The sequence below is a fragment of the Siniperca chuatsi genome, linkage group LG7 (assembly GCF_020085105.1).
Source record: "Siniperca chuatsi isolate FFG_IHB_CAS linkage group LG7, ASM2008510v1, whole genome shotgun sequence".
NCBI classification, from domain to species: Eukaryota; Metazoa; Chordata; class Actinopteri; order Centrarchiformes; family Sinipercidae; genus Siniperca; species Siniperca chuatsi.
The window spans coordinates 15,249,560-15,275,338 of NC_058048.1; the positions used below are offsets into that span (position 1 = coordinate 15,249,560).

The window sequence follows — 25,779 nt, forward strand, 5'->3', positions numbered from 1 at the left end:
AACATGTTGATGAAAAGGCAATTTTAAATAGACCAGTGACAGCACAGTGTCTGTTCTTCTAACCAACTACATCATAAAACACACAAAACAGCCAAGTAAAATTTCTATAACACTAAGCATACATATCCTAACCCTACAAAATGCTATGTCTAGCTCAGTAAGGCAACAGACCTGGCTGCACAGTTCACATACGTGAGACCAGGACGCTACACATTCACAACAGTACAAAGCTGTAACAGGAAGAATTAATACTGAATGAGAAGGAGATATGAAATGTGGTGGGGTGAGAGTAACACAAACATGAATATTCATCAAAAATGTAACACTGGTGCTGCCTGTGGACAAGGGAGGAAATAAATCCCACTCCTGGGAATGTTTGTGTTTAGTTTAAGATAATCTAAAATACAGATTAGCACACAAAGTTTTTGGTGCCAGAGGTAAAACAGGACTTTCATGAAACATTCACATGACTTGATTTTAAGTAGTAATCTTACCAACAGAGAGACCTGAACTCACACTAGCTTATTTGACTAATATATAAAAAAAAAAAAAAGACTCACACCCCTCCACACATCTCTCCTAACAAACCAGCAAATATTGTTTCAAACACTGTAACATCACCTGTTAAATAATACCACAGGCACTTAAGTTGTTTAAAAACTTAACATTCAGGTACGAGGCCAGTGATCTCAACATGACCTTAGACTGTACAGAGGAAAAAAACAGTTTCACCAGCTTATAAACACAATACTGTGTACAGTTAATGGAAAAACAACCATTCCTAAACATAGGTCACAGTGTATGTTTGTACCACCATAATCAAAATGTCTTTGGCTTTGTCACATTCTAAGATCACTCAGAAGATGTTGGTAAACTGTAATATAAATGGTGTGGTTGGACTCAACAACAGGTGGCACTGAGGCCAATCACACTGATCACAAATTCCTTTGCTGCAATTTGCCATCTCTGCATACTATTTTGATAAAGCATCAAACGCTTCCAACACTATTTAACTTCTACCTTGATATGTACTGTTTTGGTGGAAACACACATTTTACTTTCAGCATCACTGTGGCTTCTCTTACGCATAAATGACATTTTAACCACGCAAATCTATCAAATCTCTGTGAGCAATCTGTCTCAGTCACAAAGTCTCTGTTTCCTTTGACGCCACACAGGTGCAAAGAATGTTTGAGGTGTAAGTCCAGTGGCTGTGTGTGTGTGTGTTTGTGTGTGTGAGGGGGTGTGTGCATTTATAGGGGTCAGGTGTGTGAGCATTTGTGTGTACTGCATATATTGTGTCTCGACCATCCATATCCAGGGGTTGCATGTCTGTGTCTGAATGTATGCAAATGTGTATGTTTGTGTTCCAGCACACTGCAGCCTAAAGGCAGAACCCAGTGGCATCCTCAGGAACAGATAGCTGACTGAATACCGCCAGACGTCTGCCGTTGGCTTCGTTAATGCCACCGCAGGACTCAGAGCCACTGAGCGAGCTTGCAGAGCTGCTTCCATCCTGGTCCTGGTCTGACAGAGAGGTGTAGGACAGGGATCGGGCACCCAGTGGCCCTGAAAAGACCCCAGAAGCACTGGGACTCTGCCTCAGGGAAAGGGAGGCAGTCGGAGACAGCCCACATGGAGAACAGCCTGAGTCTGGGGAGGGCAGGAATGGAGAACGGGGATCTGCCGCAGTGGCCTGGCCCATGGGGGTCTGGTACTGGTGGGCAGGGGAGGCCTCGAACGCAGAGTCCATCTCCAGGAAGGCATGAGAAAGGAGGTCAGTAATGTCAGCGCAGGAAGGAGGAGAGGCCGATGGAGCACGTGTGAAAGAAGCAGCGGCAGGTGGAGGGTGAGCAGTAAGGGCTGGCTGGGGAGCAGAGGGAAACCCAGCAAAGCTGAAGCTCTGTCTGACAAGAGGAGGTCTTTGCGAGCGGGAGGAAGAAGGTGGCTGCTGGGGAATGCTTGAGGACGAAGAAGACGAGGAGGAGGAACGAGAGAAGGAGTGATTCTTTTCTTCCTCGTTGTTGTGGACAAAGTGGCAGCGGATACCGTACGGGCAGAAGCCGATGGTGTGAAATGTACGACACGGCTCAGTTTTGTATTTTGGATGTCTGCTAAGATCCCGCAGCTCATCTGGCCCATGGGCAAACTGGCACTTCCCGCCATACTTGCACAAGCCGCTCTCAGTAAAAGATCGACACAGTTCAGTCTTATACCGTGAAGAGGAGGTGGAAACAGATGAGGTGGAGGAGGAGGAGCTAGTGTTCAGTGCAGTGGGGCTGATGTCACTTTGGAAATGCTTTATGTCAGTCCCGGGCCAGCCTAGACTTGCTGCTGTGGTGCTGCTGGTCTCTACCATGCTGATGGAGCGCTGGGCAAGGAAGCCTGACTTTCCCCATTGGGTGGAATTGGCAAGCTGGGAGGGCAGAGGGCTTTCTGACTGCTGCCCCCATTGGCTGGAGGTCAGAAATACGCTGTCTGAAGGATCAGTGGGGAGGCAGGAGAGAGACGATAGGGAAAACAATGTGTTGCTACGTGGCTGATCGATGTAACCTGGTGTTCTCATTGCCAGACTGAGGGATGATAGCGGCCTGCTCTGCTCCCTCAAGTCGAGATTCAGTAACTGCTGTAAAAAGAACAGACATTAGCAGATACATTTCTATATATTGACATCTTTTGACATTTTACTTGGAAACTACTGAAAAATTAAAGAACAGTTGTGCTATTTATTAACAGTTACAAGGATGCAATTGTTTTCAGTTTCCACACTGAACACTACGGAAATTACATGCAAACGCAAAATACTGTTTTTTTTCCCAGGCAGCCATAGCAGGCAAGATTTTCTTATCCAACATGTTTACATGTTATTTTTAATTAACCTTTATAGATCTTTTTTATATTAAGTTTCTTGATTTTCCAACCTTCAGAGTTATTGGAAAAATGCATTTTTTGTCTGGCAGACTGAATAAATCCATGTATGAACCGTGTTGATGGGTGATGGGTACTAAATACTAGCATACAAGTATACATCAAAACAAACTTTAGTCAGATATTTTACTTTTTTTGTGAACTTCCGTCAACCCTTACAGATTTGTGTTTCTTGTCATGTAATATGGACACTACAAAGTTAGCTATATGGTACTTCAGTCAACAATATTTCTAATGTGACCCATCCTCTTTTATATTTTGATCAGTCCATCTTAACTTTGTCTAATACAAATTCCATCTCAGGGCCTAACACGCACATTTTGTCTTATGTAAACAGCTACAAGACAGAAAATGGACATGAAAATTCAGACAAATGTAGGAATGCAGTCTAATGCAATATTCAAGGCAGAGTAGTATCCTTTAAGACTTGTTTCAGTATAGTAAACCGTTATTGTACAGTATTTGTAGCTTAGTTAAAACCCACACGTGCCTACCTAAATGGCCGATTATAGGGCTGTTATTCATAGATTGGCCACAACAATATGCTAAATTGAAAATAATTACACTGCTGCTATTTGAGAATGTGCAATTTGAGCTGCGAGACACAGTAGCGGTTCTTTTCAAACGCGCTAGATGGTAACAGTTGACTCCGTATTTCTCACATAAACAATATCAAAATCCAGCAACAATCTGTCCTACCTTTTTAAATCCACACTAACAAGAACTTAACGTTTTAACCTGGCATCCTACACATACTTGCATCTTCTTTTGTGATGAAAATGAGCAAGGACAAGCTACAGTATGTTGCTATGCAGCACGTAGTACAGTTTAAAAAAAAATAAATTAATTAGTACTACACAACGTGCATTTACTTACTAGTATACAGCGAATTAAACACCTCTCCATGCGATCAACGCAGCTCGACAAGTATAACAGACGACTTTTAAGTTAGTTGTTCCAAGCGTAAAAGTTAAATATGGTTATTTACGGGGATGTTTTTATTCGACTTGTAGGCGTTGTCTACCGTTAATAAAACTACCGAGATTACTTGTTGTAACCTTTCTGTGACAAGTGGTGGCGAAAATCTAGCTAAACCACCTTAACTAGCTAACTTTAGACAAACTAAATGACCAAGTTAGTGGACAGTTTAATGGGCCCGCGTTGCGATGAATCGTAACACCAAATTCAACACCGCCCCCACTTTGTAAAAAGTTAGCTTCAGGTCCAGGCTAACTTTGAGATCAAATAAAACAGATAAAGCCACTAGATAACAATAAACTGTTAAAACATCACAGCGACGGTATCCGCTAAACAAGACTTGAAAAGGTGATGAGAGCAAACAGCGCAAAGTTAGCAGCGTAGCTAGCTAGCTAACGTAACGACCTAGCCAACTTTCGCTCAACTTTATTTGCGCGTTTCATTTACCTTGCACATCATCTCTTCCAGGTCAGAAAACTGACTGAGGGGGTAAGACGGCATTTCGCTGAGTTACCAAAAGCTTCGTCCGATCCCGTCTGCCCCCGCAGTCATAGACGTGGGCAACTCACTAGCGTGAGTTGGTCAGAAGTTTCTAGGTGTGTATGTGGTGCTAAACAAGCCCAAGACCCAGACCACGTGTGGATTTAAAACCTAACACTGCTGTTAGCCACTCCCACGCCTCTGTGAGTCAGCCGAAAGGTGTTTTCAGACCCAGCACTCCCAAAACTGGATGAGGGTACCCAGCTCAAAGACAATTAGTTTTATCTAACCATTTTTTTAATTCCTTAAACATACAGAAGACCATGTTTTCATCGTAGGAGTCATGTCTTTTGGACAGTGTAGCTATAAAGTTAGCTTAAGTGACATCTAACATGCATTTTTTGCTTTTGGTGGATATCCATCCATCCATCCATTTTCTACCGCTTGGTCCCGTTAGGGGTCGCGGGTGACTGGCGCCTATCCCAGTGACTTTGGGCCTTAGGCAGGGTACACCCTGGACAGTGGCCAACTCGTCGCAGGGCCTTTTGGTGGATATATAACTTTAAAATAGCTGTTCGCATACACAGGCCAACAATGGTCTATGTCATACATATCGGTATGCAGGTATATAATATTAGTTTTTTTTTGTTTGCTGAAAAATAATAACCATAAAACCTATTTATATGAAGTTATTCTGTACTTTTTGTCACACAGTAGTCTCAGCTAATGTCTGTACTTTGCTGAGAAGTGCAGGCCTTGTCACTGATATCACCAGAAGTCTTGTCTATAGCTGCAATTATATCATCATTGCAATCAGAATAATTAGACCTAATGCAATTTGCACGTAATCTTGATACCTGATTATATGTCATAAAACTCCTTGGGTTAAAGCATAAATATGCTTGTTTTTATTTTAAGCTAGATATTGACTATGTAAAGTCCGATGGCTTTTATCAGAAGGGGCGGAGGAGGTGCCACCGGTAGTAGCTAAAACAAACTAAAGAAAGCTTATAAAACAATAGGGAGCCACAAGAAATAGACAGAAAGCAGACAAGCAACCACAAGAAAGGGCCACCACAAGGACAAAAAAAGGGAACACAGGCAGAACACAGGAGGACTGAACACATGGGTAGAAAAGACAGTATGAAGACAGCCTAGCCATATGAGACAGACATGGAGGAGTGAAGTCTTTGATTTCAAAGCTAAATGTGTGAAAAGGTAGGTGTGTGTGTGTGTGTGTGGGAAGCAATGAGAATGTCTGACAGCCCCACTCACACATACACACAAACACAGCTTTGTTCCTCTGTTTGCAAGGACTGAAAATGTCAAAGCAAAGTAAGGTTTTATTTCCCTAAACTCAAACCTTAGACTAATCACAATCCAACCTATAACCCTAAACCCTAGCCCGGAAAAAAAACTGTCAAAGTGGGCACTGACAATAAATGCCTCATTCTCCTACCATCACTGGTAAGACATTTGGTCCTCGCAAAGATAGGATTTCAAGAGTACACACACACACACACCCACATACACACACACACACACACACACACACACACACACATACACACAGGTCTGCCAGGAGTGAAGTTGTCACACCTCTGGGATTGTAAAGGGGATTGACGGCATGCCCAGTAGCCTGACGAGTTGGCAAACAGTTGGCTGCAACTACAGGGAAAGAAACAGCTTTCAGTTTGTTCTGTACAGTTCATTGCTTCTAGTGGCCGGATTTTTGTAGCTTTGAAGAGCAACTGCAGATGTAATCATTGCACGTTTCTTGAATTAGTTTGACGGATGGGTAAAACATTTTAATGACCTCCCAACCTATTGAAATGCATTAAAGTTCATTAAGAAAGTTAGCTGTTTTCTTCCTCTCTCTTGTTCCTATTCATTAAATATAACTGATAAGTAAGTTAGTTGTCTGAAAAAGTGTACAACTCTCACAAGAGAAGAACGAAATGTCAGAAACTGGTCAAAAAGGTGTACATAAATAAACATAAGTTTTTGAAACGCTGAGCCCCCACTCCGAGAAAAAGTCTGAAAGTTCTTAAAACCAACTCATAGCTCTGAGTTGCTTTAGAAAGATGAGTTTCAGCTGAGAACAAAGCCTGCCCAAAAGCTTTGTCCAACCAAGTGGTCACCATTAAGTGTGTGTGTTTGTGTGTGTATACATGCTTGTGTGTGTTAGACAGAGGGTCTCAACTCCCCCATCCCCCCAGTATTGAGATGATGTAATGGTTTAGGTCCACTCTATACAGCATGAAGGTTGTCTCAGCCAGCTGTGTTTTGACTTGTGATGCGTATATGAAGCTGAATTGGTGTCTTCCCTCACATATCTGCGGTTAAAGGGGACTGAGAGGAATCTTAGTGTTCAGCGGTCTAGGACTTGTGCCATGTAAACATGACATCCCAGGTTCAAATCTTGCAGCGGAGCTTCATTGCATGCCATCCCTCTTTTACTGCCCCTGTTACTGCTGTTACAATCAAAATTGCCACAAATATCTTCCCTAAAGAAAATAGGCATTCATTTCTTGTGTCTGCCTCTGAAACCAGCTCCTCAATTTTCTAATGTAAAGTTCAGATGCAGTATCATCCACATATATCACACTGTCTCGAGATCCAATTAAGAAGGACTGCAGTTCTCATCTGGCATCAGAATGCATCCTATATGCATTTCGACTGACCTTTTGTTATTCGTCACTCACATTCCATTTCATCATTAGGAAGCTGACTGCATCTGATCAGAAAAAATGACACAGTAGAGCATTGCAGTGGCTACTTCTTTGTATTACAAATGTTAAAAAAACAAAACAGTTAAATTTTATTCGGCAGGTAAATTAACAGTTTTGGGGGGTTTTGTTGTAGATTATGCACACTAAAATGTTGGCCTTGTGCTTTTTCAATGCATTTGCTCTCCAACTGCACTATGTGGATGAATTTCTTCAGTATTTTTGAGGCATTTTTGCCTTCAAAGGTGGATGTTAGAGAGATGGCAAGAAACGAGGGCAGAGAGGGATGGAATGACATGCAACAAAGGTCCCTAGGCCGGAAATTGAGCTGTGAATGCTATCTTCATTACCAGGACATCATGACGCCCCACATATGTAAACAAATTTCCAGTTGCCCGGTTCTGTTCATATGACCCAAGGTGCATTTAATGCCAAGTGTGAACAAGGCCTAATTGTATTGCAACTGGCCTTTGGGTGCTAACCCAGACATTAGACACTGCCCTAATTAGTTCATCGTCTTAAGAGGTTGGCTTTGCGTGTTTGTTTTTGACCCTGAGATGAAGACCACCACTGTGAACAACAAGCCATTAGCAAGATGTCAACAACACGAGTGCCTCGAGGTAAGCAGGGCCTTCTGTTAATTTGGTTAAGTAAACAAGTGTTATCTATAAACAAGCTATTTGGTTTGTGAGTAGAGTTTACTTCTATGAACAAATCCCTTTTGGGTGAGTTGGGGATTACGGGGGTTCTGAAGGAAAGGGGGAGGGAAGAAGGGAGGAGAAAGGAGGAGAGAGATTTGAAAGAGAGTTCTTGCTACTTGTTGAGTCCAGCTGGGCTAGAGGGCCTTTGGAGCACAATGAGCTCAATGAGCTGCAGAACCAACTAACAAACTAATGGCCCGCCCTCTGAGACTCTACCCCCGTGCACAAACACACACACACACACACACACACACACACACACACACACACACGTTGGAAATAACAGAGGGTGATGAATGGGTGGGATAGAAGGGCTTGTTGGAGGAAGGAGATGGGGGTGAGGAGAGGGACGAAGGGGCAGGATTGGGGGCTATTTAGAAGAAACGGGAAATGAGGGAGAGGAAGGCATTGAAAGATTGGAGGGAGGAATCATTCATTAAGACTGGTTCTGCAACAAGATTCATCTGCAGATTTGGGATTAATCAACCAGATGTATACAGATGTGTCACAGGATGCCTTTCCTTGCTTTGTCCCATAATCTTGCTCAACGTCGTGCTGCATTGAAATAATTAGCCAAGTCATTAGGAAAGCATTTGCTGATTGAACATCTGTTTGATATTAGGAGAGATTCACAGAGGTGACCTTGAGACTGGCTGTAGGGTGTCACTGATATTTTTCAAGAAATGGGATGAAACATGAAGGAATACATGTTTTATTTTTGAAATATTTGACAGAACTCTTGATGAAGAAACACTGCACTGTGTTTCCATTAACAGGAAGAATGGGAAGGATGCCTGAGAGCTAGTTTGGGGATATAAGAAAAGAATAGAGGGGTGAGTAGGCAGGATTGGAGAGCTAGCTAATCCATAATTACAACATTGTCAACGTGTGTGTAAATAAAGTCAATTTACAGAGTGAAACAATTGTATCGTATCACCATTTGTTGTGTGTGTGTTACAGAGAGCAGGACACACACACACACACACACACACACACACACTTGCACACTCAGCCTATTGAAACTCTCATGATTAAGTGAAGTCATTCCTCTACAGCCCCACACAGGCTTCTTCAGATAAGAGGCTACTATTACCAGTGACATATTAAAGAGAGGGAAGGAGGGGTCTAACATCTGCTCCTCTTTTCCTCCCCTTTCTTCACCCCCCCTCACCACCACCACCACCACCTTCCTTCTTGCACAATGTATCCCCTGCCCCATTCACTTGTGTGTGTGTGTGTGTGTGTTTGTGTGTTTGTTTGTGCTTAAAGAGAGCCTTTGGGATTCACAGAGAGAGTCTGGGATTTAGCAAGAGAGTTTGCCTGACAGTGACCTTTTCATCCAATCTTAGCATCTACTATGTTCCAAAAACGTATATTAACTGTTTGTCATTGATAGGAACAAATACAGCAGCTTCCTGAAATTATTTTTGTTTTTTTGTTTGTTTTTTATAGCTGATATTTTCTTTACAAGAATACTTGCCAGTGCTTACCGACACAGAAAAGATAACATAGACTATTAGGTAAAAGTGTGAAGTGAAGTAAAAAAAAAAAAAAAAAAAATATATATATATATATATATATAACCACAGTGACTGCACTGGAATGTTCATTTCTGCATAAATACATAACAACTATGACTCTCTTGTTGCACACACACACGCCCACACATCCAGAAACGGCGCACAGTAGGGTTCTAAGCACAGGGCAAAGGTCATAACCTAACCTTTGACATCACCCCTCCCTCTCCTCCTCTCCTGCGCCACTGGAATTCACTCCTGTGGATTCAATTAGAAAGCCAGAGTGAAGGAGGACGTAGAAGGTTTAAAAACAAGATAACAGTGACAAATGTCTGCGGAAGGTCTAGCATGGAAAAGGAGACAATGATTCAGGGTGGAGAGAGTGTAAGATAGAGATGGGGGAGAGTTAAGACATTAGTTTTTTTAACTCATTGGTTTTGGGGGGAAAGTGGCAAAAAAAGGAGTCAGCTGTGTCTGTGTGTACATCAGACATCTGGGGTCCCACAACAGACATACTGGGGTACACTATAGGGCCAAAAATATGTGGACCTCATATTATTTTGTACTTTTACTCTGGGGCAGTTTTTCATGGTTTGGTCCAGTCAACATACAGTGATATTTCATATCATACAGTATTTCACTGATATTCACATCTTGCACTGCACTGTAGCTGCACTGTAATTCTACAGCTTAATTAATTCTATTTTGGCTTATTCTTATCTTCTATTTCATTTTACTGTTTTAAAATCCTGTGGATGTGTGTCTTTTTTAAATTGCCTTTTAAATTGTTTCTTTTATAGCTTATGTAAAACACTTTGTATTGCATTGTTGTTGAAAGGTGCTATACAAAGATTTGCCTTGTCTAGCCTTACCTTGATATTTTAGACAATAGTGTGCTTTCAACTTTGTGGCAAGAGTTTGGGAAAGGCCCTTTTCTTTTTCAACATGACAATGTCCCCGAGCACAAAGCAAGGTGCATAAAGAAATGGTTTTCTGAGATTGGTGCAGAAGAATTTTACTGTTCTACAGAGTCCTGACCTCATACCCATTCAACATATTTGGGATGAATTGGAACATCGACCGCGTACCAGACTGTATCGCCCAACATTAGAGCCTTTCCAGTGTCCAGTTTCAGGTGAACGCTGTTATAGTAGCATATTAATGCCCATAGTTTGGTAATGAGATGCTCAACAATTAGATATGGGTGTAAAATGTTCAGATGTTCACAAACTTTGTGTGGGTGGCAACATTGTAGCGTAATTTAATAATCAAGCCAAAGAAAAGAGCATGGCCTACTGTACAGTTGGCCACATTCACCACAAATCAATACTCTTTTATATCTACAACCTCAGTAAAGTTCAATTGTGGGTCTAGTGACATGACATAAATTGTTACAGAATGCAGTTTCTTTAAAAGTGTGTGTTGAGCTCACACTGTTTGGGAGCAACATAGAGGCAGAGGTAGAAGAGGAACTGAACATTTCCATCCTGTATGATTACAATGGGATCTTGCTGGTATTTTCTGCATTCTACTGCCCTCTGCTGAATTAATGTGTGTTTACAAATCAGCACTGTAACCAGTGATTGTCCTCCACCCTGACACTGTGAGCTCAGATCGTAAAAAAGGGATTATAAGGGTTAGAACGCGAATTTATCACAGGACTGCTTTTGATGCATTAAAATCATAAGATGGCTACTGTGTTGTGATTTATTTTAGCTAAGAAAGAGTAATGAAAGAAATCAAGGAGAGAAGGAAGGAATAAAGGAAATAAGTAGATTTGTAATTTAAACACACTTGTGACAGATTGTTAAAAGGTATTAACAGTAACACTGACAACAACTTATCAAAGATCATGCATGATTTAACTGCAGCATTGAAAAGTTGCTGTTAAACATTTCACATTAGAATTGTGATTGTTGAGTCATGTATATGTAAAGGGATTATGTCATCATTGTGTATTAAAATGAATGTAACGAAAAAGACGTATGTAAAACACCTTACTACATTTTACAATTCTTCTGTATGTCAAATCCACCAGCGAGGGGCGCTGTTGTACCATTTCCATAGTTTAGTTAGTTTTGGTGGCCTTCACTGAGTGGATTAGATTCATTTGGCTAACTCAGTTTCTGTATAAAGAAATGACCAACACCACCTGCATCTGTTACCTTAGGCTGTATACGTGTATTTTTTTGTGTTTGTGCATACTATTATACACATGAAACAAGTGCATTTTTTGAGAGGATGAGGCCAAGGCAGGGGCCAGAGCTGCCGAGTGAACACAGAGACTGGTAGACAGGGGAACGTACACAACCCTATTCCCTGGAAGTGAGCCAAACAACAGTGTGTGTGTTAAGCAACAGTTCCTGGAGATCCTCGTGAACCCAAAATAAAACAAACAGCCAAATAGTTGTTCTAATAACACAGACATGGTTTATCACTTTGTGTTTCTGTCAGCCTCGTGTGACCAGAAGGAACAGCAAAGCCTTAAATATATTTCATTCAGGAAACAGGAAAAAAATGATATACACAGGAAATGTGATCTGAGATTTCCACTGGAAGATTATTTATCTCAAGCTCCAGTTTTGCTGTGTGTGATCAGATCTATGTAAAAGCTGGAATTCATGAGAAATTAATTTTGATGACAGGGAAAATGGAGTCTTGATGTTTTAAATCAATAGCAGAAACATGCTGAGCTAGACAGAGAGAGGGAAAGAGATAGGGGGAGGAAGAGAGGTGAGAGAAAAGCAAGAAAAACAGGGAAAGACGGTGTTATGATAGATAATTTAATTGTTCTGAGTATGTTTTAAAATTCAAGAAAACCAAACAAACAACAGAAGCGCATGTGTGAGTGTGTGTGTGTACTCACATGTGAAAGAGACAGAGGGAGAGAGAGAGAGAGAGAGAGAGAGAGAGAGAGAGAGAGAGAGAGAGAGAGGAGTGAGAGAGAGAGAGAGACTGAGTGAGTGGGCTGTGTGCATTTCAAATACTGTCCCTTGAAATAAATGTGAAAGAGAATAAAATGGAATTTAAAGAGTTGTTCTCATGACAGATTTTTGTAGAAAAACCCTGCCCAAAAAAGACTTTACTTAACTGACATGTCAAAAATAGTAGTAGTAGCAAAATCTTAGAGAGGGTTTTTTTTTTTCATACCTCATGCTTAGAGAGGAACAAGATCACTAACAGAAAAAGACAGAGTGATGTCAGGTGTTTGGATACAGAAGTCCAGCCAAATGTGGAGCGAGCGTCATAAGGAGCTGCCTTGCGTATTTATTTATTGAGGCTGTTTAAAGGGGAACACAGACAAAATGCCATTTGTCTGCTAATCTGCAGTGTCAGACATTTTAAAATTCCCCAAGACATCTTGCTCTTGGTTTATTGGTTTTGCGTCAGGGCTGCTAAAGACGAGAAAAACACAAACTTGACACTTGAAATTGACATCATCCAGTCTGTAATTTTTGTGACGACTGAAAGAGAACAGGAATGTTGAATGTTTGAGATTCAAAGTTCAAAGTATCTTTATTGTAGGGGGCGCTGCTCCGACCGACAGCAGGTTTCTCGTGTCAGAAAGCGTTTTTATATTTTATATGTTGTCTCGCCCTAAGTGGGTTAGATCCTGTGGGTTTTTGAATCCTAAATGTTCATGAGTCGTTTAGAGATAGAGATTTCATATTACTTGCTTTTGGTGATATTCTCGAACTTTGTCTGGTGTCACCAACATTCCCAAACAATCAAGTGGGCTTACACGCGTAACTTTCTCTTAAATCTACAATGGAATCGCCAGACCCTGGATCCTACACATTTCTCATGGATCTCTAACATAAATCAGGAGATAGTTAGTGATCATGTGATCGCAAGAAATGACTTTGGCTCATATCAGGAAAAGAGAGAAGAAAGGTGGCAAAACAATCAGATTCCCCTTCCTTCTATAATCCTGGCCAATGTAATTGTTATTTACATCCTAATGTGTAAGAAAGTGCATTGGCAGGGTCATAATGTGTGTATTTTGTGTTCATAGCTGCCATCTAACACATTATATGCTTCAAAACTGTTAGATTTAAGTATTTATATGGTGTTATGCCTGTGTGAAGCTTATGCCGTATGGTCGTCATGAGGCAAGGTGAATTAGCTTGTGTGGATGTTATCAGTGTGCTTATGTATGCTTAGTTGTATACACGTTTTTTTTTTTACTCCCAAAACATTACATCCTCTTTTAATGTCAGCTGTGAGAGGTTTAGCGTTCTTTTCATTTTACACTGGGAGAGCTTTTTGTGTACACTCTCTGTGACAAGATATCCTTTATACATAATGGTAATGGAGTGTGTGTGTATGTTTGTATGTATGAAAAATCCTCTAAAGACAAAACAGTTTATCCGTTGACCCAAGTGGAATAGGAGTAATGCTACAAAAGTAGCTGATGTGAGGATATGAGCGTCAGTGTGTACGTGTGTCTCCATACAACTGAATTAGAATGATTCCCGGTCTGTATATTCTCGCACTGTGCTCACCCGACTGTATCCAGGCAACAGCTCATAATATTGATCAGTGTGTTTGATCAAAGGGATATTGATGGATCTGGAGCCTTGTATCAAATGGCGCCTTCCACTTTCTTTTATTTATATATTGGTATCCAGGAAACCTGTACTGAAAACAATTCTTTGTGTGTGTACGTGTGTGTCCGTGCTAATATGTGTGCATCTAGATGTCGCTTTCTTCCACTTCCTTGTCTGTCCTCTCTGTTACTTAAGTGTGTGTGTGTGTGTGTGTTTGAATTTCGCGGTGTTAGCTTACGGCACATACTCAACCACCCCAAAACGCATTGCGTCTCTTCAGACTGTCCAATGGCTGTTCTAGCACCACACTGTAGTTTTTTTTTTGTTTTTTGTTTTTTACAATTTTCATATTCTATTTAATCACTAAATTCACTAAGGCGAGAAATCTACTGTATACAGTAGATTTCAAATATTGGCAGTTTTATGAAAATTGATGGCGAATTGAAAATGTGTTCCAATGTTTTCAGAGTTGAGAAGCTCCACAAGCGACTGCGGGGGGTAGCTAGCTAGCTAGCTTCGTATTTATTCTGTTTAGTTAGGCAGTATGCAGTACATACTGATTGAGTATGTAGTAGGCAGTATGTTAGTATGCAATTTCGAACACAGCCTGTGTGTGACTGTCAGTGAATCATGAGAACGACGCTGCCAATTGTTTCATGATGTTAGTGTCCTTATGAAAGTCCTTTTGTTGTCATTGAATGTGTTGACCAAATTTCCTGGTGCGTTATATCTTAGAGGAATATACAATATCTGTCATTTATTTCCAGTATTTCCATAATGCTTGCATTGTAGTCTTAAAGATCAGACACTTTATGTCATTGACAACTGAAATGCAGTCTTCCATTCGGAGTTTGCCTGCAGCCATTTCTGTGTGACAGCTTTCTTACTAGCTTCCCAAAGTACAGTATTTTTCCGAAATATTCATGATGTGCCATGTTGTCCCTGATAGTTCCTTTGTATATTTTAATTTATCACAAAATATTAGGTTGTGTTCTTCAAACAAAAACATAACTTGCCAAAGAAGTATCTAACATTTTGAAAGGTCTGAAGGTGATAACAGAAATTACCACACACACATTCACGTTCAGTTTTTGTTGTTTGGTAGCGTTTCTAGGTGATGTGATTCTCTGTCTCCTAAGGAGTGTTCTAGCAAAAGTAATGTAAACATTATGTCATGGTGAATGGTACGTGTGTGTGTGTGTGTGCGTGTGTGCGTGTGTGTAAAGCTGTGGTTAAAGTATACCCAGAGACCAGGCTACATTCTCCTGAGAACAAATGGGAGATGAGAGAACACAAACCTCTGGGAACAACCATCGTGAAAATCCCCAATCAGTTTTTTCCTATTGTTAAGTGCTCATTAACACTTTGTTGGGCTGCTAGCCAAACAGTCTGCCCAGCATCATCAGAATCTCTGCTTCCTCTTTTTATAGCCGTCAGTGCCTCTAAACCACCTCACACAACAAGTCACTTCCCAAAAGTTGAGCCTGTCTCTATGCACGCATAGATGTACCCGACAGTTTGTAACTTCCCAATATGAGCTCTCTCAGTTTGTTTTGTCACATGTGGTTGACTGCTGTACCAGCATGTTTTGTTTGTGTGTAACGGTAATTTCTTGATTTCTTGACCACCGTTTTCTTATGATGATAGAATGCTACTGTTTGAGAAATCCCAGTGGGAGACAGCGGGTGGATGGGAGGGGGATACATTAAGTGTGACGCTGTAATTGTAGTGTTTGCTGCATTACACAGGACGACATATTGAACAATTATAATACAAAATATTAATACAAAACTCCTAAAACAAAACTGTGAATGTGACAGAAGTTTGGTGTTGATTGAACTGAATCTCAACTCGAGGTGTACTTACCAGCTTTTTATGAGCTTTTAGCCACATTTCATGGTCTTCATCAGTAAATCAGTGGTCGTATACGGGGAAGATCCCTTCGATCTCCTCCATATACGACCAGCGACTGACATTCCACACTTAGGTCACCATGATGACACCTGAGCCAGTTCCATTTGCTGATGAAGACCATGTGATGTGGTTGAAAGCTCAGGAAACGCTGGTAAGAAGACCTTGAGCTGAGATTATTTTGTCAAAAATATTATGTTGTCAAATGTACATACTGTGTATTGCATAGGGGTATAGGTGTTCATGGTAATGTTTGCATTTATGCCTTGTTTTGTTCCTCTGCTGCCTTTGTCCTCTCCTCTCCTCTCCTCTCCTCTCCTCTTGTCCTCTCCCGTCCTCTCCTCTCTTCTCCTCCTCTCCTCTCCTCTCCTCTCCTCTCCTCCTCTCTCCTCTCTCCTCTCCTCTCCTCTCCTCTCCTCTCCTCTCCTCTCCTCTCCTCCTCTCCTCTCCTCTCATGCCCTCTCCCGTCCTCTCCTCTCCTGTGATGCTTATTTTCATAAGAAGGAATTCTGCTGGTCTCTGCACTGCTAGTGTCATTGTGGTATGTATTCCTGGGAGGGAAGCCAAAGCTAAACACACATACGCCATATCCATTCCTTTCCTTTCAATAACCAAACTCACCTCACACACACACACCTCGCTAACCACTTCTTTTTCTGCCCACCTGTATAAACATAGCAGTGTGTATATGTGTGTATGTGTGTGAGCACTTCCTCACAGAGAGGCCTATTGTCCTCCAGGCTAAGATGTGTGTGCTGTGTCATGAATTGGCTCGGCAGCCACAAGCCCACTGCTGATTTTAGCTTAAAACTAAAACACTGGACCTAAAATAACACGTTCACTGACAAGAAGCAGCTGAGCTATTATACTGTTCCCTCAGCATTGAGGCTTTGGTGTTCTAAGGATCAGGACTTAAATCACGATGTCTTGAAAGCTGTGACACAGAAAATATTGTCACGCAGTGAAAAATGAGAATATTGTCTGAGAAGAGATGATTATTGTGAATATCTGTTCAGCATGACTTAAAACGTGCAATAACTGATTCTTTGGCCACTTGAGGGCAGCAGAAACAGGATGTTAACAGTACATTGACATATTATCACCTTATGAAGTTGTTATGGCGAATGTGTTAGCAAACCGTTATTTTCACATCCAGCAGATATGGAGCAACATCAGCATTTATTTGGACATGTTTTTGACCACCTGATAAACTTAAGTCAAATATTCACTCACCTTCAAACTCTGGTTTGGTCTCCAACAACTCCTGAGAAAAATATCTGGCTCTTTAGCTGCTAAATGCTCCATTATGTCCAACTTTGTTTGAGTGTCGTTTGGTGCTGAGCAGGTAGCGTACAGTGGGTTTATCACAGTCCTTTTGAGAGAAAACAGCTGCCTGCTGTGTCTGGACACAACAGTGATGAGAACAGTGAGAGTGAACCAAAAAAAAAAAGTACAGTTGCGGACTGTAAAACCAAAATGACTAAAGTGCTCTGTAGAGCTGAGGCAAACAGAAGCAGAGTTGGTTATAATTCTCTGTGGGTTTGTCACTTTGAGCAACCCCTTTCATAATATACACAGTATTTTGATCCATTGTTGATGTAAAAAATATTGATTATAGGAGCTTAAAACTGAATTTTGAGGCATAAATGAGGCACCCATGATGTTCCACATACCACGACTCTGGTACAGAAAAGTACAGAGAGTACAGAAAATCTATTGCTTAAACTGCTTTGAAATGTTGCCTGAGAATCATAAGCTATTAAGACCGAAGGAGGAGACAAAACATGGGTTTTGATGACTCCACTGATTCTTAATGGGCTTATAGAGTGTAACTGTTACCAAAATTGGTTTCATATTGACAAAAGACACTACTGCAAATTCTACAATTATTATTGGTATTAGTATACTTTTAATAGTCCACACTCTACACTGTAAGTTCCTATTCATAAAATGATTGCTTTCAGGTGAAAAATACACTACACTAACTGTATTCAATCGTGCTAATTCAAATGCAGCTTTTTGATCACATATATGTGATATAAATTGAAGTACAATTTAAGTACAGTACAGTTTAAAACCAAACTAGGCCTCTCCCCAGCTAATGTAAAACTATTTACCCTTGAACACAGAAAGCTTTTTATTCTCATGTGCAGGTCACACATCTGATGTTAATAAAAAGTGCAAATTTATTTCCATACCATATTAAGAAAAGGACATAAAAACAGGAAGTGTGAAGTCTAAAAAGAGAAGCATGTACTGAGTGTGAGCATGAACAGGAAGCGTGCAGTGAACATGTATGAGCCAGCCTGTTGTGAAAGATCTACTTTAATAAAACAAACAGATGTGAAACTGTCTGAAGGGACTTTCTTCTTCTGCCCAACATCCTGATGCAAGTGATCAGACCATGGCTACAGTTTATACAAGTCTGACAATTCTGGCAATAAGACACAGAACTAACATCTAAATTTGATATATTATACTTACTCACATATGTGTCGTAATATGGGCCTCGAAATGGTTCTCAAACTGACGGTTGGTTCTCACCCCTGGGGTGGGGGGCTGAGGCATTGCAGGGGCGGCTTGCATGACTGGGGGGAAATGTGGAGTAGATCTAAAGTTGAATGAATCTTAATCATGTGGGAACAATAAACAAGCAAGAGTGCTTTCACTCCAGCATCTTTGTCAAGATTCAGGTTAGCAAAATGTATTCTGACAGTAAAACAATATGTAAAGTGCCCATGGGTGCTGTTTCTGCTTTTCAGATCAGTTCATACATACTCATCTAGATTCACTTCTTGTTTTGTAAAATAGGAAGGTCACTGCAATAAGATTATAATATATGTAATAACTATTTTGTGGATGATCATATGGTCACGTTGGCAGTCATGTCTTCTCACTTTTATGTGCAAGGTTTTGTTAACCGAAGTACTAATGTTGTAAGTTTTTTAGATTCCGTAAATGACAGAATGACATATGACTTAAATGCACAGCAAAGGGGTTTTTAAACATCTTTGAATTAAAATCAAAATAATATTTTAGTATTAAAATGTGATAAGCTCCCCTGAGGCCTTTCTGGGAGTATAGCAGGGGTTTTCAAGACACATGTGTAACTTAATGGTGTTCCTGTGAATCGGAAATAGAGCACTTTGTCATGAATTTCTCCAGGTCTACCGCCAGTGCCAAATCACACCAGCCAGTGAAAGTAAAAGTGGAGAGAGGAAGAGTGGAGTGAAAGGAAAAGAGAAGTGGTGAAGAGGGCTAGGAGGGGGGAGTTCAGGGAATTTTTCTGCCTTCTCCCTCGCAGAGTTTACCAACTCCTCTCCCTCTTCCTCCTCCTTCTCCTCCTCTGTCTCCTCCCCCTGTTCCCTGCGTTTGCGTCACACCACTTGGGTTGGCGCAGGGGTGAAGTCGAAGAAAAAGAGGGCAGGAGGAGGAGTGGACTAAGTTCTGTAGCTGAGGAATGTGGCAGAGAGAGAGAACATGACTATAAAAGGATAGCACTTCCACTCTGTTGATTCTGTTGCTGTGATGTCACTACTAAAATATGTCCTCCTTCCTTCCCTTTCAAGTCTGACTTACTGACGTTGCTATTTCTCCTTAATTTCTCTGGGTCTCTCCTTCCTGTTCTAGTTAAATAACTATGTAAGTTAGCAGTGAGAGGGATGTTTGTTAAGGTGCACGGATGGATAAACAGATTAATCTATATGTACAGCTTGGCATGGGCCATATATCATGTCTACAATGTTTAACATATCATCCTCTCATGAACTGTACTGTACTTTGTGCTTTGTTGCTAAAAAGTAATTTAAACATTAATATTGCATCCGGTCCATTTTAGTCTATAAGCTGTGCACTTAAAATTAGGAAAAGTAGATATGAAATAAATGGATTCTGTGTAAAATTACTTGTGTGACACAGATATTTGGGGAAAAATGTATTATCAGTCATTTATGCAGGAACTCCAAGCTGAGTGCAGCTGTAGATAAAAAATAATAAAAAGGTAAGGGTTAGCAAAGCTTAAGCTATGCTTATGGATAAAGCCTGTATCGTCTTTCCGGATTATAGTTAGACAATTGATTAGAAAATTAAGGAAAATATATATTTGAAAGTTACTTTCCCAAATCTTTACTTTCCTCGGTTATTCAGATGTAACTTTTATCCACGACTACACACACCAATGCTGGTTCCCATTTCTTCTTTTCGCGCCTTGCCCCTCTCCGTTCTGATTGCACGTGAATGTGAATCATAGTGACTCAAAAAAACTTCACTCTGTGGATGTTAGTCATCAGCGCCGCGCTAAGCAGTAGAGGGCAACAATGCAACATGAAAGTGGACGTGAACAAGTCGGAGAATAAAACATGACCCTTCAGACTTCTTCACTTGTCTTTAGAGATTGTTTCAGTCCTGTTATATTTCTGCCGGTTTCTGATCATGACTTTTAATAGTGCTGTAGAGTTAGTTTACCATTCTTTTTCGATGCCACTCCAAACTGCAAGAAACTCCCAAATGAAGAGGGGGTTTTGGGGAAGTATTGGGACAAAGCTCAAATTGCCTATTTAGGAGTATTTGAAGGTGCATTAACCTCTCAGGTTTTTATCTTTTCCAAGAAAAAAGGTAGTGCTTTCCATTGACCTAGTTAGTAAAGGAGAAGTTACATAATGTACCTAAAGTTACATAATGTACCTTCGTCAACCATTCTCCGAATGGTTGACGAAGGTTTGGAGTTGAAAGATTTCTCAACCATAATGCTTAATCTGCAGGTTATGACAGAAAGAGAGGGAGGGAGAGTTTTTTAGGAGCTGGAAAAAAATCAAGGCTGAAACTGGACTGTGCTTGAGTATACACACAGAAGCATGCACAAACACATACACACACATGAGCACATTTTGCTTTCAGGTATTAATGTGACTGTGTGTCATTTCTGGACAGATCTATCCATTCTTGGTTGTTGATTGCCTGAGGTTGAAAACTTTCAACAGAACTGGCCAGACCAGCAGCAAAGTTGAAAACAGGTGGCTGACAGAAACTCCTCATTTTAAGCTGGTGATAAGAACAAATCCACACTCTTCACCACCAGAAGTTTTACCTTTTATTATCTTATTTTTTGTCCTGCACTTTTAATCCCTCTTATCCCTCTCTCATGATTCAGTTTTTATCTCTTACCTGCTCACGGTCCATTCAAGCCAATTACAGTTTACAAAGATTAACTACTACTCATCTTCTACCTACTACTAAAACACATTTTTATCTGAAAGCATATCCTGATTTTACCTGAACTAGCTGTTTATTTTATTGTTTATTTTATTGCTTTTGTGTATTTTATGTATTTTATTTCTTTATATTTCGTCATTCACTGTGGTATTTTATTTCTCTTGTTGTGAAGCACTTTGTACTTAGTTTTATTATTATTATTATTACTCCTAACTTTGCTCTAATTTATCCCCCTAGAACAAACTCTCTGGTGTTGTTAGCTGTTTGCAGTTTTGACACGCATGAATGCCTGTTTTGTGTCTCTGAAACTGTTGCTTAAGTTTCTTTGGACAAGAGTATCTCTCAATCGCTTTCTCACCTTTAGACTACATAATATGTAGGTTTGAACTTTGTCTCTAAGGTGTGTGTGTCATTTAGTGTGTTGTGTGCACAGTGCTCAGCATCAGGTGACTTGGGTAAAGAGAGTTTTGACAGCAGCAGCTTTGTCGTTGATCATTAACAGTTCCACAGAAGGTGGTGGTAGGTGGAAGGTGGTGGTAATGCGTTAAGAAGGACCTATCGCAGTGGTTGGATCAGGGGGTTGAGGTCACATGAAACAAGAGTGAACAAAAGATACTTAAAATGCTTTCCACAAAATTAAGAGCCTAAACTGTGATTCTAAGAGTTAAACATACTTGTGTGAGCTACATCAAAGGCTTGTTTTAACTTTTTATTTCATTCAGCGTTCCACTGAGGGTGGAACGCACATATTTTCACATAAAGTTAGATATAGGATAATAAATAACTATAGTTCTACAGTATTTTTGTCAGGTGAGAGCTGTGTAGTTTGGTGAACTTTAACCAGTCCAGTCTTATAGAACAGGCTGGGAAGTTAATATTTGTGAACACACACTGATCCCTTCTTTTTGTCTTTGTGGTTTATTCTTTGTAGTCATTGTCCATCACCATAGCAACACATCCTGCCATTGGTATAAAGAGGAACAAGGGTTCAAAACACAATGCACAGTAGTAGCCATAGCTTTTTATTGAGTGTTAACTTAAAAAAAGTCTCAATAGGTGTGCTGCTCATATTTTTTGAATCAAACATATTTCAGCAGTATGTAAAATACAGTATACGGAAAGGCTACACAGATACAGCTTAACCAGTATGTTTACCATTTTTATATTAGACTTTAGTTTTAAGCTTAGTAGCTATTTTTCAGTTTGTGCCAAATGTGGCTTGTCATAGGCAAGGTGTACATACATACATACATACATACAGGTGTTTACCAAGGGCAATATGGTAAATGTGCCAAAAGATGACAGGACATGTGTATATCTGTATATCAATTTTAGGCCAACATGTATTGTGATCAACACTGGTGTAGAAGCATAGACACACAATATGTGGTATGCATTTAAGTGGGTGAAATCACCACTAAGGGTGTTGTTTGGTCCCTTGGTTTGGAGAGAAAATACAATGAAAAGAAAAAACAATGTATTGTTCTCTTTAAGAAATCATATATTGAGTTATTACAAATTAACCGAGTATTGAAAATACACAAACATTTTGTGACTGTTATCCTCCACTGTGTCTTGTGGTTTTTTTCATCCTTTCTGGTGGTCAGAAACAAAACGAAGCGAATAAAGATAAAAATAACTGATCGAGAGCATTGTTAGTTGAGACTGAACTGGATATCACCTGTCATAAGCAATGGTGGACAGGTGGAGACAGAGGACAGAAATGAGGTGTCTTATAATAAGGGAAATAGAATGAGGTGGGGAAATAAGGTATGGGTGGATATGGGGTTGTTCAGGTTGGAGACCTGGTCAACTTGTTTAATAATAGTTCTCTAATGTACTGCTGTTGGAATAATATATGGTTGTTGTACATGCTATTGTATATGTGCTGTCTGCATATACCATTGGAATGACCATATACTAAAGTATACCAAGAGGAAGAATTTTAGTGACAAACTCACTAACATATGAAAGGGGAAATGGCTGTTAAGACACAAGCCCAACACACCTTTGTTTAAACTAATTTCCCCTCCTAAATATAGTGGAAAATCCCTGCACTCGCATCTTGACACGCTCACACGTTACCATGGTTACCAAATGATCTTGGATAATTGCAGTATGTAGGGGATTGGACAACATACCCATTGTGTAAATTTGCTCATTTTAGCTTTTCAGTTCATACAAGTGTCACATACCCACCATCACACATTCCTGTGGTTGGGCCACCATATATTCTCACCACAGACGTAGAGGTTGTGTGGAAGTGGATGAAGACCAATGTCAGTGTTGAAACCAGCCCAAATGAACAAGACCAGCAAAAACACAACAGTTTATCTGAACTGAACCAAACAGCTGCAGTATGAAACCAGATCTTTATGTTCTGGAAGAAGAGAGAGTACTACAAGTTACTAGGAAGCAGACAGTGCAGTAGCATTCTAAATAAAGACTTCCCATACCTATTTCTTAGGCTCTGAAGTGCTTAAAAAATCAGTCCCTCATGTTCCTGGGAAATCTGATTCATCTGAGTCAACAACCTGCACTACCCAGAACTGGCAACATTACTTTAAATGTCTGTTGCAAATCATCATCTGCATAAAATTTCAATCAGAAGTTTACACAGCAGAATCGTGGTCATGCACAGCAAAGCTTAGTCATTGTTTTACAATGTTGTAAAGTGAGTGTAACTCGTATAAAACGTCTCAAACCTATTTCAATGCCTTTTGTTTGTGTCTGTTTCTCAGATACTGTGAGCCATTACTGTGAAAAGTGTTTTGTTCTTTTTCACTTTTTCCAGATTGTAGCCTTGCTACACAGAATCCAGTGCTTTGACAGGATGAGGGGTGGTGGCTGTGGTGGCGGGTTGCTCAACACAAGATCGCACTGGGAGTATAAAGGGGAAATTGCAACAGGGTGTTTTCGTGAACTTCTGCTTAACTTGTAAATGTGTCTTACACAATCCCATGTCCATAAGTTTCTGTCATTAAGGCTCTGAACAAGGTAATTCAGCTCAGGAAGCAGAGGTGATCTATCAAATCAGTTGAAAGCTGGAGATGACAGCAACTGAAAATTTCCAGAGAAGAGAGAGCATTATGTGTAACCCCACAACTTTCTCTACATGTTGTGGCCCCCAAAAAGAAACAACTGAATGAATAAACTGTTAACTGATTAAATTGATTTATACACAATATATGTCAGATATGACAGAGAGGAAACATGTTTTAAGTATTTTCTAAAATATTAAGAGTAACTGTTTTGTGGAAGCCCTTATGGCACTGTCATTCTCTTTGCTGATACGTCAGCTGTATAGATCTAGATTTTGGGATTTTTCCACATTATTTTACTCTGGAGGAGTTGGATTAGGAGTGTCTGTCATGAATATAGACTGTATGAAAAAAATGGACGTAGTGTCCGTGACGTCACCCGAATCTCATAGTGGGCGGTTCTGTTGACTCCGGTTAATCCAAAAATGGGCAAAGAGGTGGAGATGAGGCGGGCCGAATGAAGACTGGTTGATGAAATCATCTAGCAGCAAGCCACCTGATAGGGCACCCACCTGTCATTCAAAGCAGCTACGTCCTTAATTATGCATAACTTTAACCCTTAATATAATTTAAATGAGTGAGTTGTATAAAAATTCACGCCCTGTACAGTTGTCATGAACGGGGAAATTAGCTGTAGAGACCAAAACCGTTTTTTTGTACCAGGTTGTAAACATGTTTATTTCTGCTGTAAAGTTGTGCATTTTAACACAGGGGTGTATGGGGATTGACTCGCTTCTGGAGCCAGCCTCAAGTGGCCATTCGAGGAACTGCAGTTTTTTTGCACTTCCGCATTGGCTTCATTTTTCAGCTCCGGAGGTTGCTGCTTGGTCATAACTAAAGTCATGTCATCCCAGTTGTGTAGTCTGGTAGGCTATTTTGAACCACGAGCCACCTGTGAATTCTGTGTAGGGATGTTGCTTTTTATGGATTTCATCACAGATCATGAAATTTCATGATTTACTTAATTCTGGGATGCAAGGATGCTGTTCGACAGGGATGTGGATCAGTGATGACATACAGCGAGGGCCCAGAGAAATGGTAGAATTCTTCCCTCCTGCTAGCAGAGTTCCAGGTGTATATTTATCCAGGACTGGCTTTCTTTTGGCATCTCTGACATTTAAGCCCACGCTTGTGCTGCATTGACTGATTCTGCCATGAAATTTTGTCATTCTGTTCTTTGGTTATTGGTCTCCTCTGTGGACGCAGACCATTTTGCCCAACTACTAAGGTTGACCAGAAAGATCAAGAAGTCTCTGGAAATTCCATAATGTTTTAGATTTCTCAGGTATAGCTCTTGCTTGTGAACTCCCAACACTAGTACCTGCTCCTGACCTGTTGTTGTAGGTTTGGACCTGATATTCAATCTGTACTGGGGGACCTCATTTAAACATATCTATTTTGTTTTAAATCCTGTACAGCACCTATTTGTGTATTTCTAACTCTATTTGTAGAGATCCAAAGGTATGTTTTTACACCAATTTGGAGTATCACTGCAAAGGGCTTGACAACTTGTTTTAAAGCATCACAGCTTTTACCTGGGATTGAAAAATCTATGTGATAATGTGTATACGTGCCACCATTTGTGAGGTGATCTAAATGCTGTCGTCTGTATTGTATACACAACAAAGACACTGTATGTTAGAAAACACAGTAGGAGAGAGAAACAGAGAAGGACAGAGGCTCAGAGACATTTTTCTCTGTGTCTGTGTATATAACCAGTATTAGAACAGAGT

At 40.3% G+C, this 25,779-nt stretch overlaps 1 protein-coding gene across 3 annotated transcripts; it reads right to left on the minus strand.

The window, feature by feature from the left end:
• Positions 1–290: 290 nt before the first annotated feature.
• Positions 291–17,470, minus strand: zgc:114130 (uncharacterized protein LOC570332 homolog). Of its 3 annotated transcripts, none has more exons than XM_044203626.1 (2): positions 17,028–17,470; positions 291–2,623 (listed from the first exon to the last, which is right to left on the minus strand). In XM_044203626.1, exons 1-2 carry the CDS (start codon positions 17,097–17,099, stop codon positions 1,385–1,387), a joined length of 1,311 nt encoding a protein of 436 aa, XP_044059561.1. In that variant the 5' UTR covers positions 17,100–17,470; the 3' UTR covers positions 291–1,384. The 3 variants fall into 3 exon arrangements, with proteins under 3 accessions (XP_044059561.1, XP_044059563.1, XP_044059562.1); XM_044203628.1 differs by lacking the exon at positions 17,028–17,470 and adding an exon at positions 4,354–4,552; XM_044203627.1 differs by lacking the exon at positions 17,028–17,470 and adding an exon at positions 4,354–4,549 and having other exon boundaries at positions 291–2,626.
• Between the last annotated feature and the right edge of the window lie 8,309 nt (positions 17,471–25,779).

What these genes read in the sequence shown, in the direction of transcription:
- zgc:114130 (XM_044203626.1), bottom strand. Translation starts at nt 17,099, where the DNA reads ATGGAGCATTTAGCAGCTAAAGAGCCAGATATTTTTCTCAGGAGTTGT. An exon ending in GACCAAACCAGAGTTTGAAG is followed by an intron (nt 2,624 to 17,027) that starts GTGAGTGAATAT and finishes TTTTTACAGCAG; the next exon opens with TTACTGAATCTCGACTTGAG.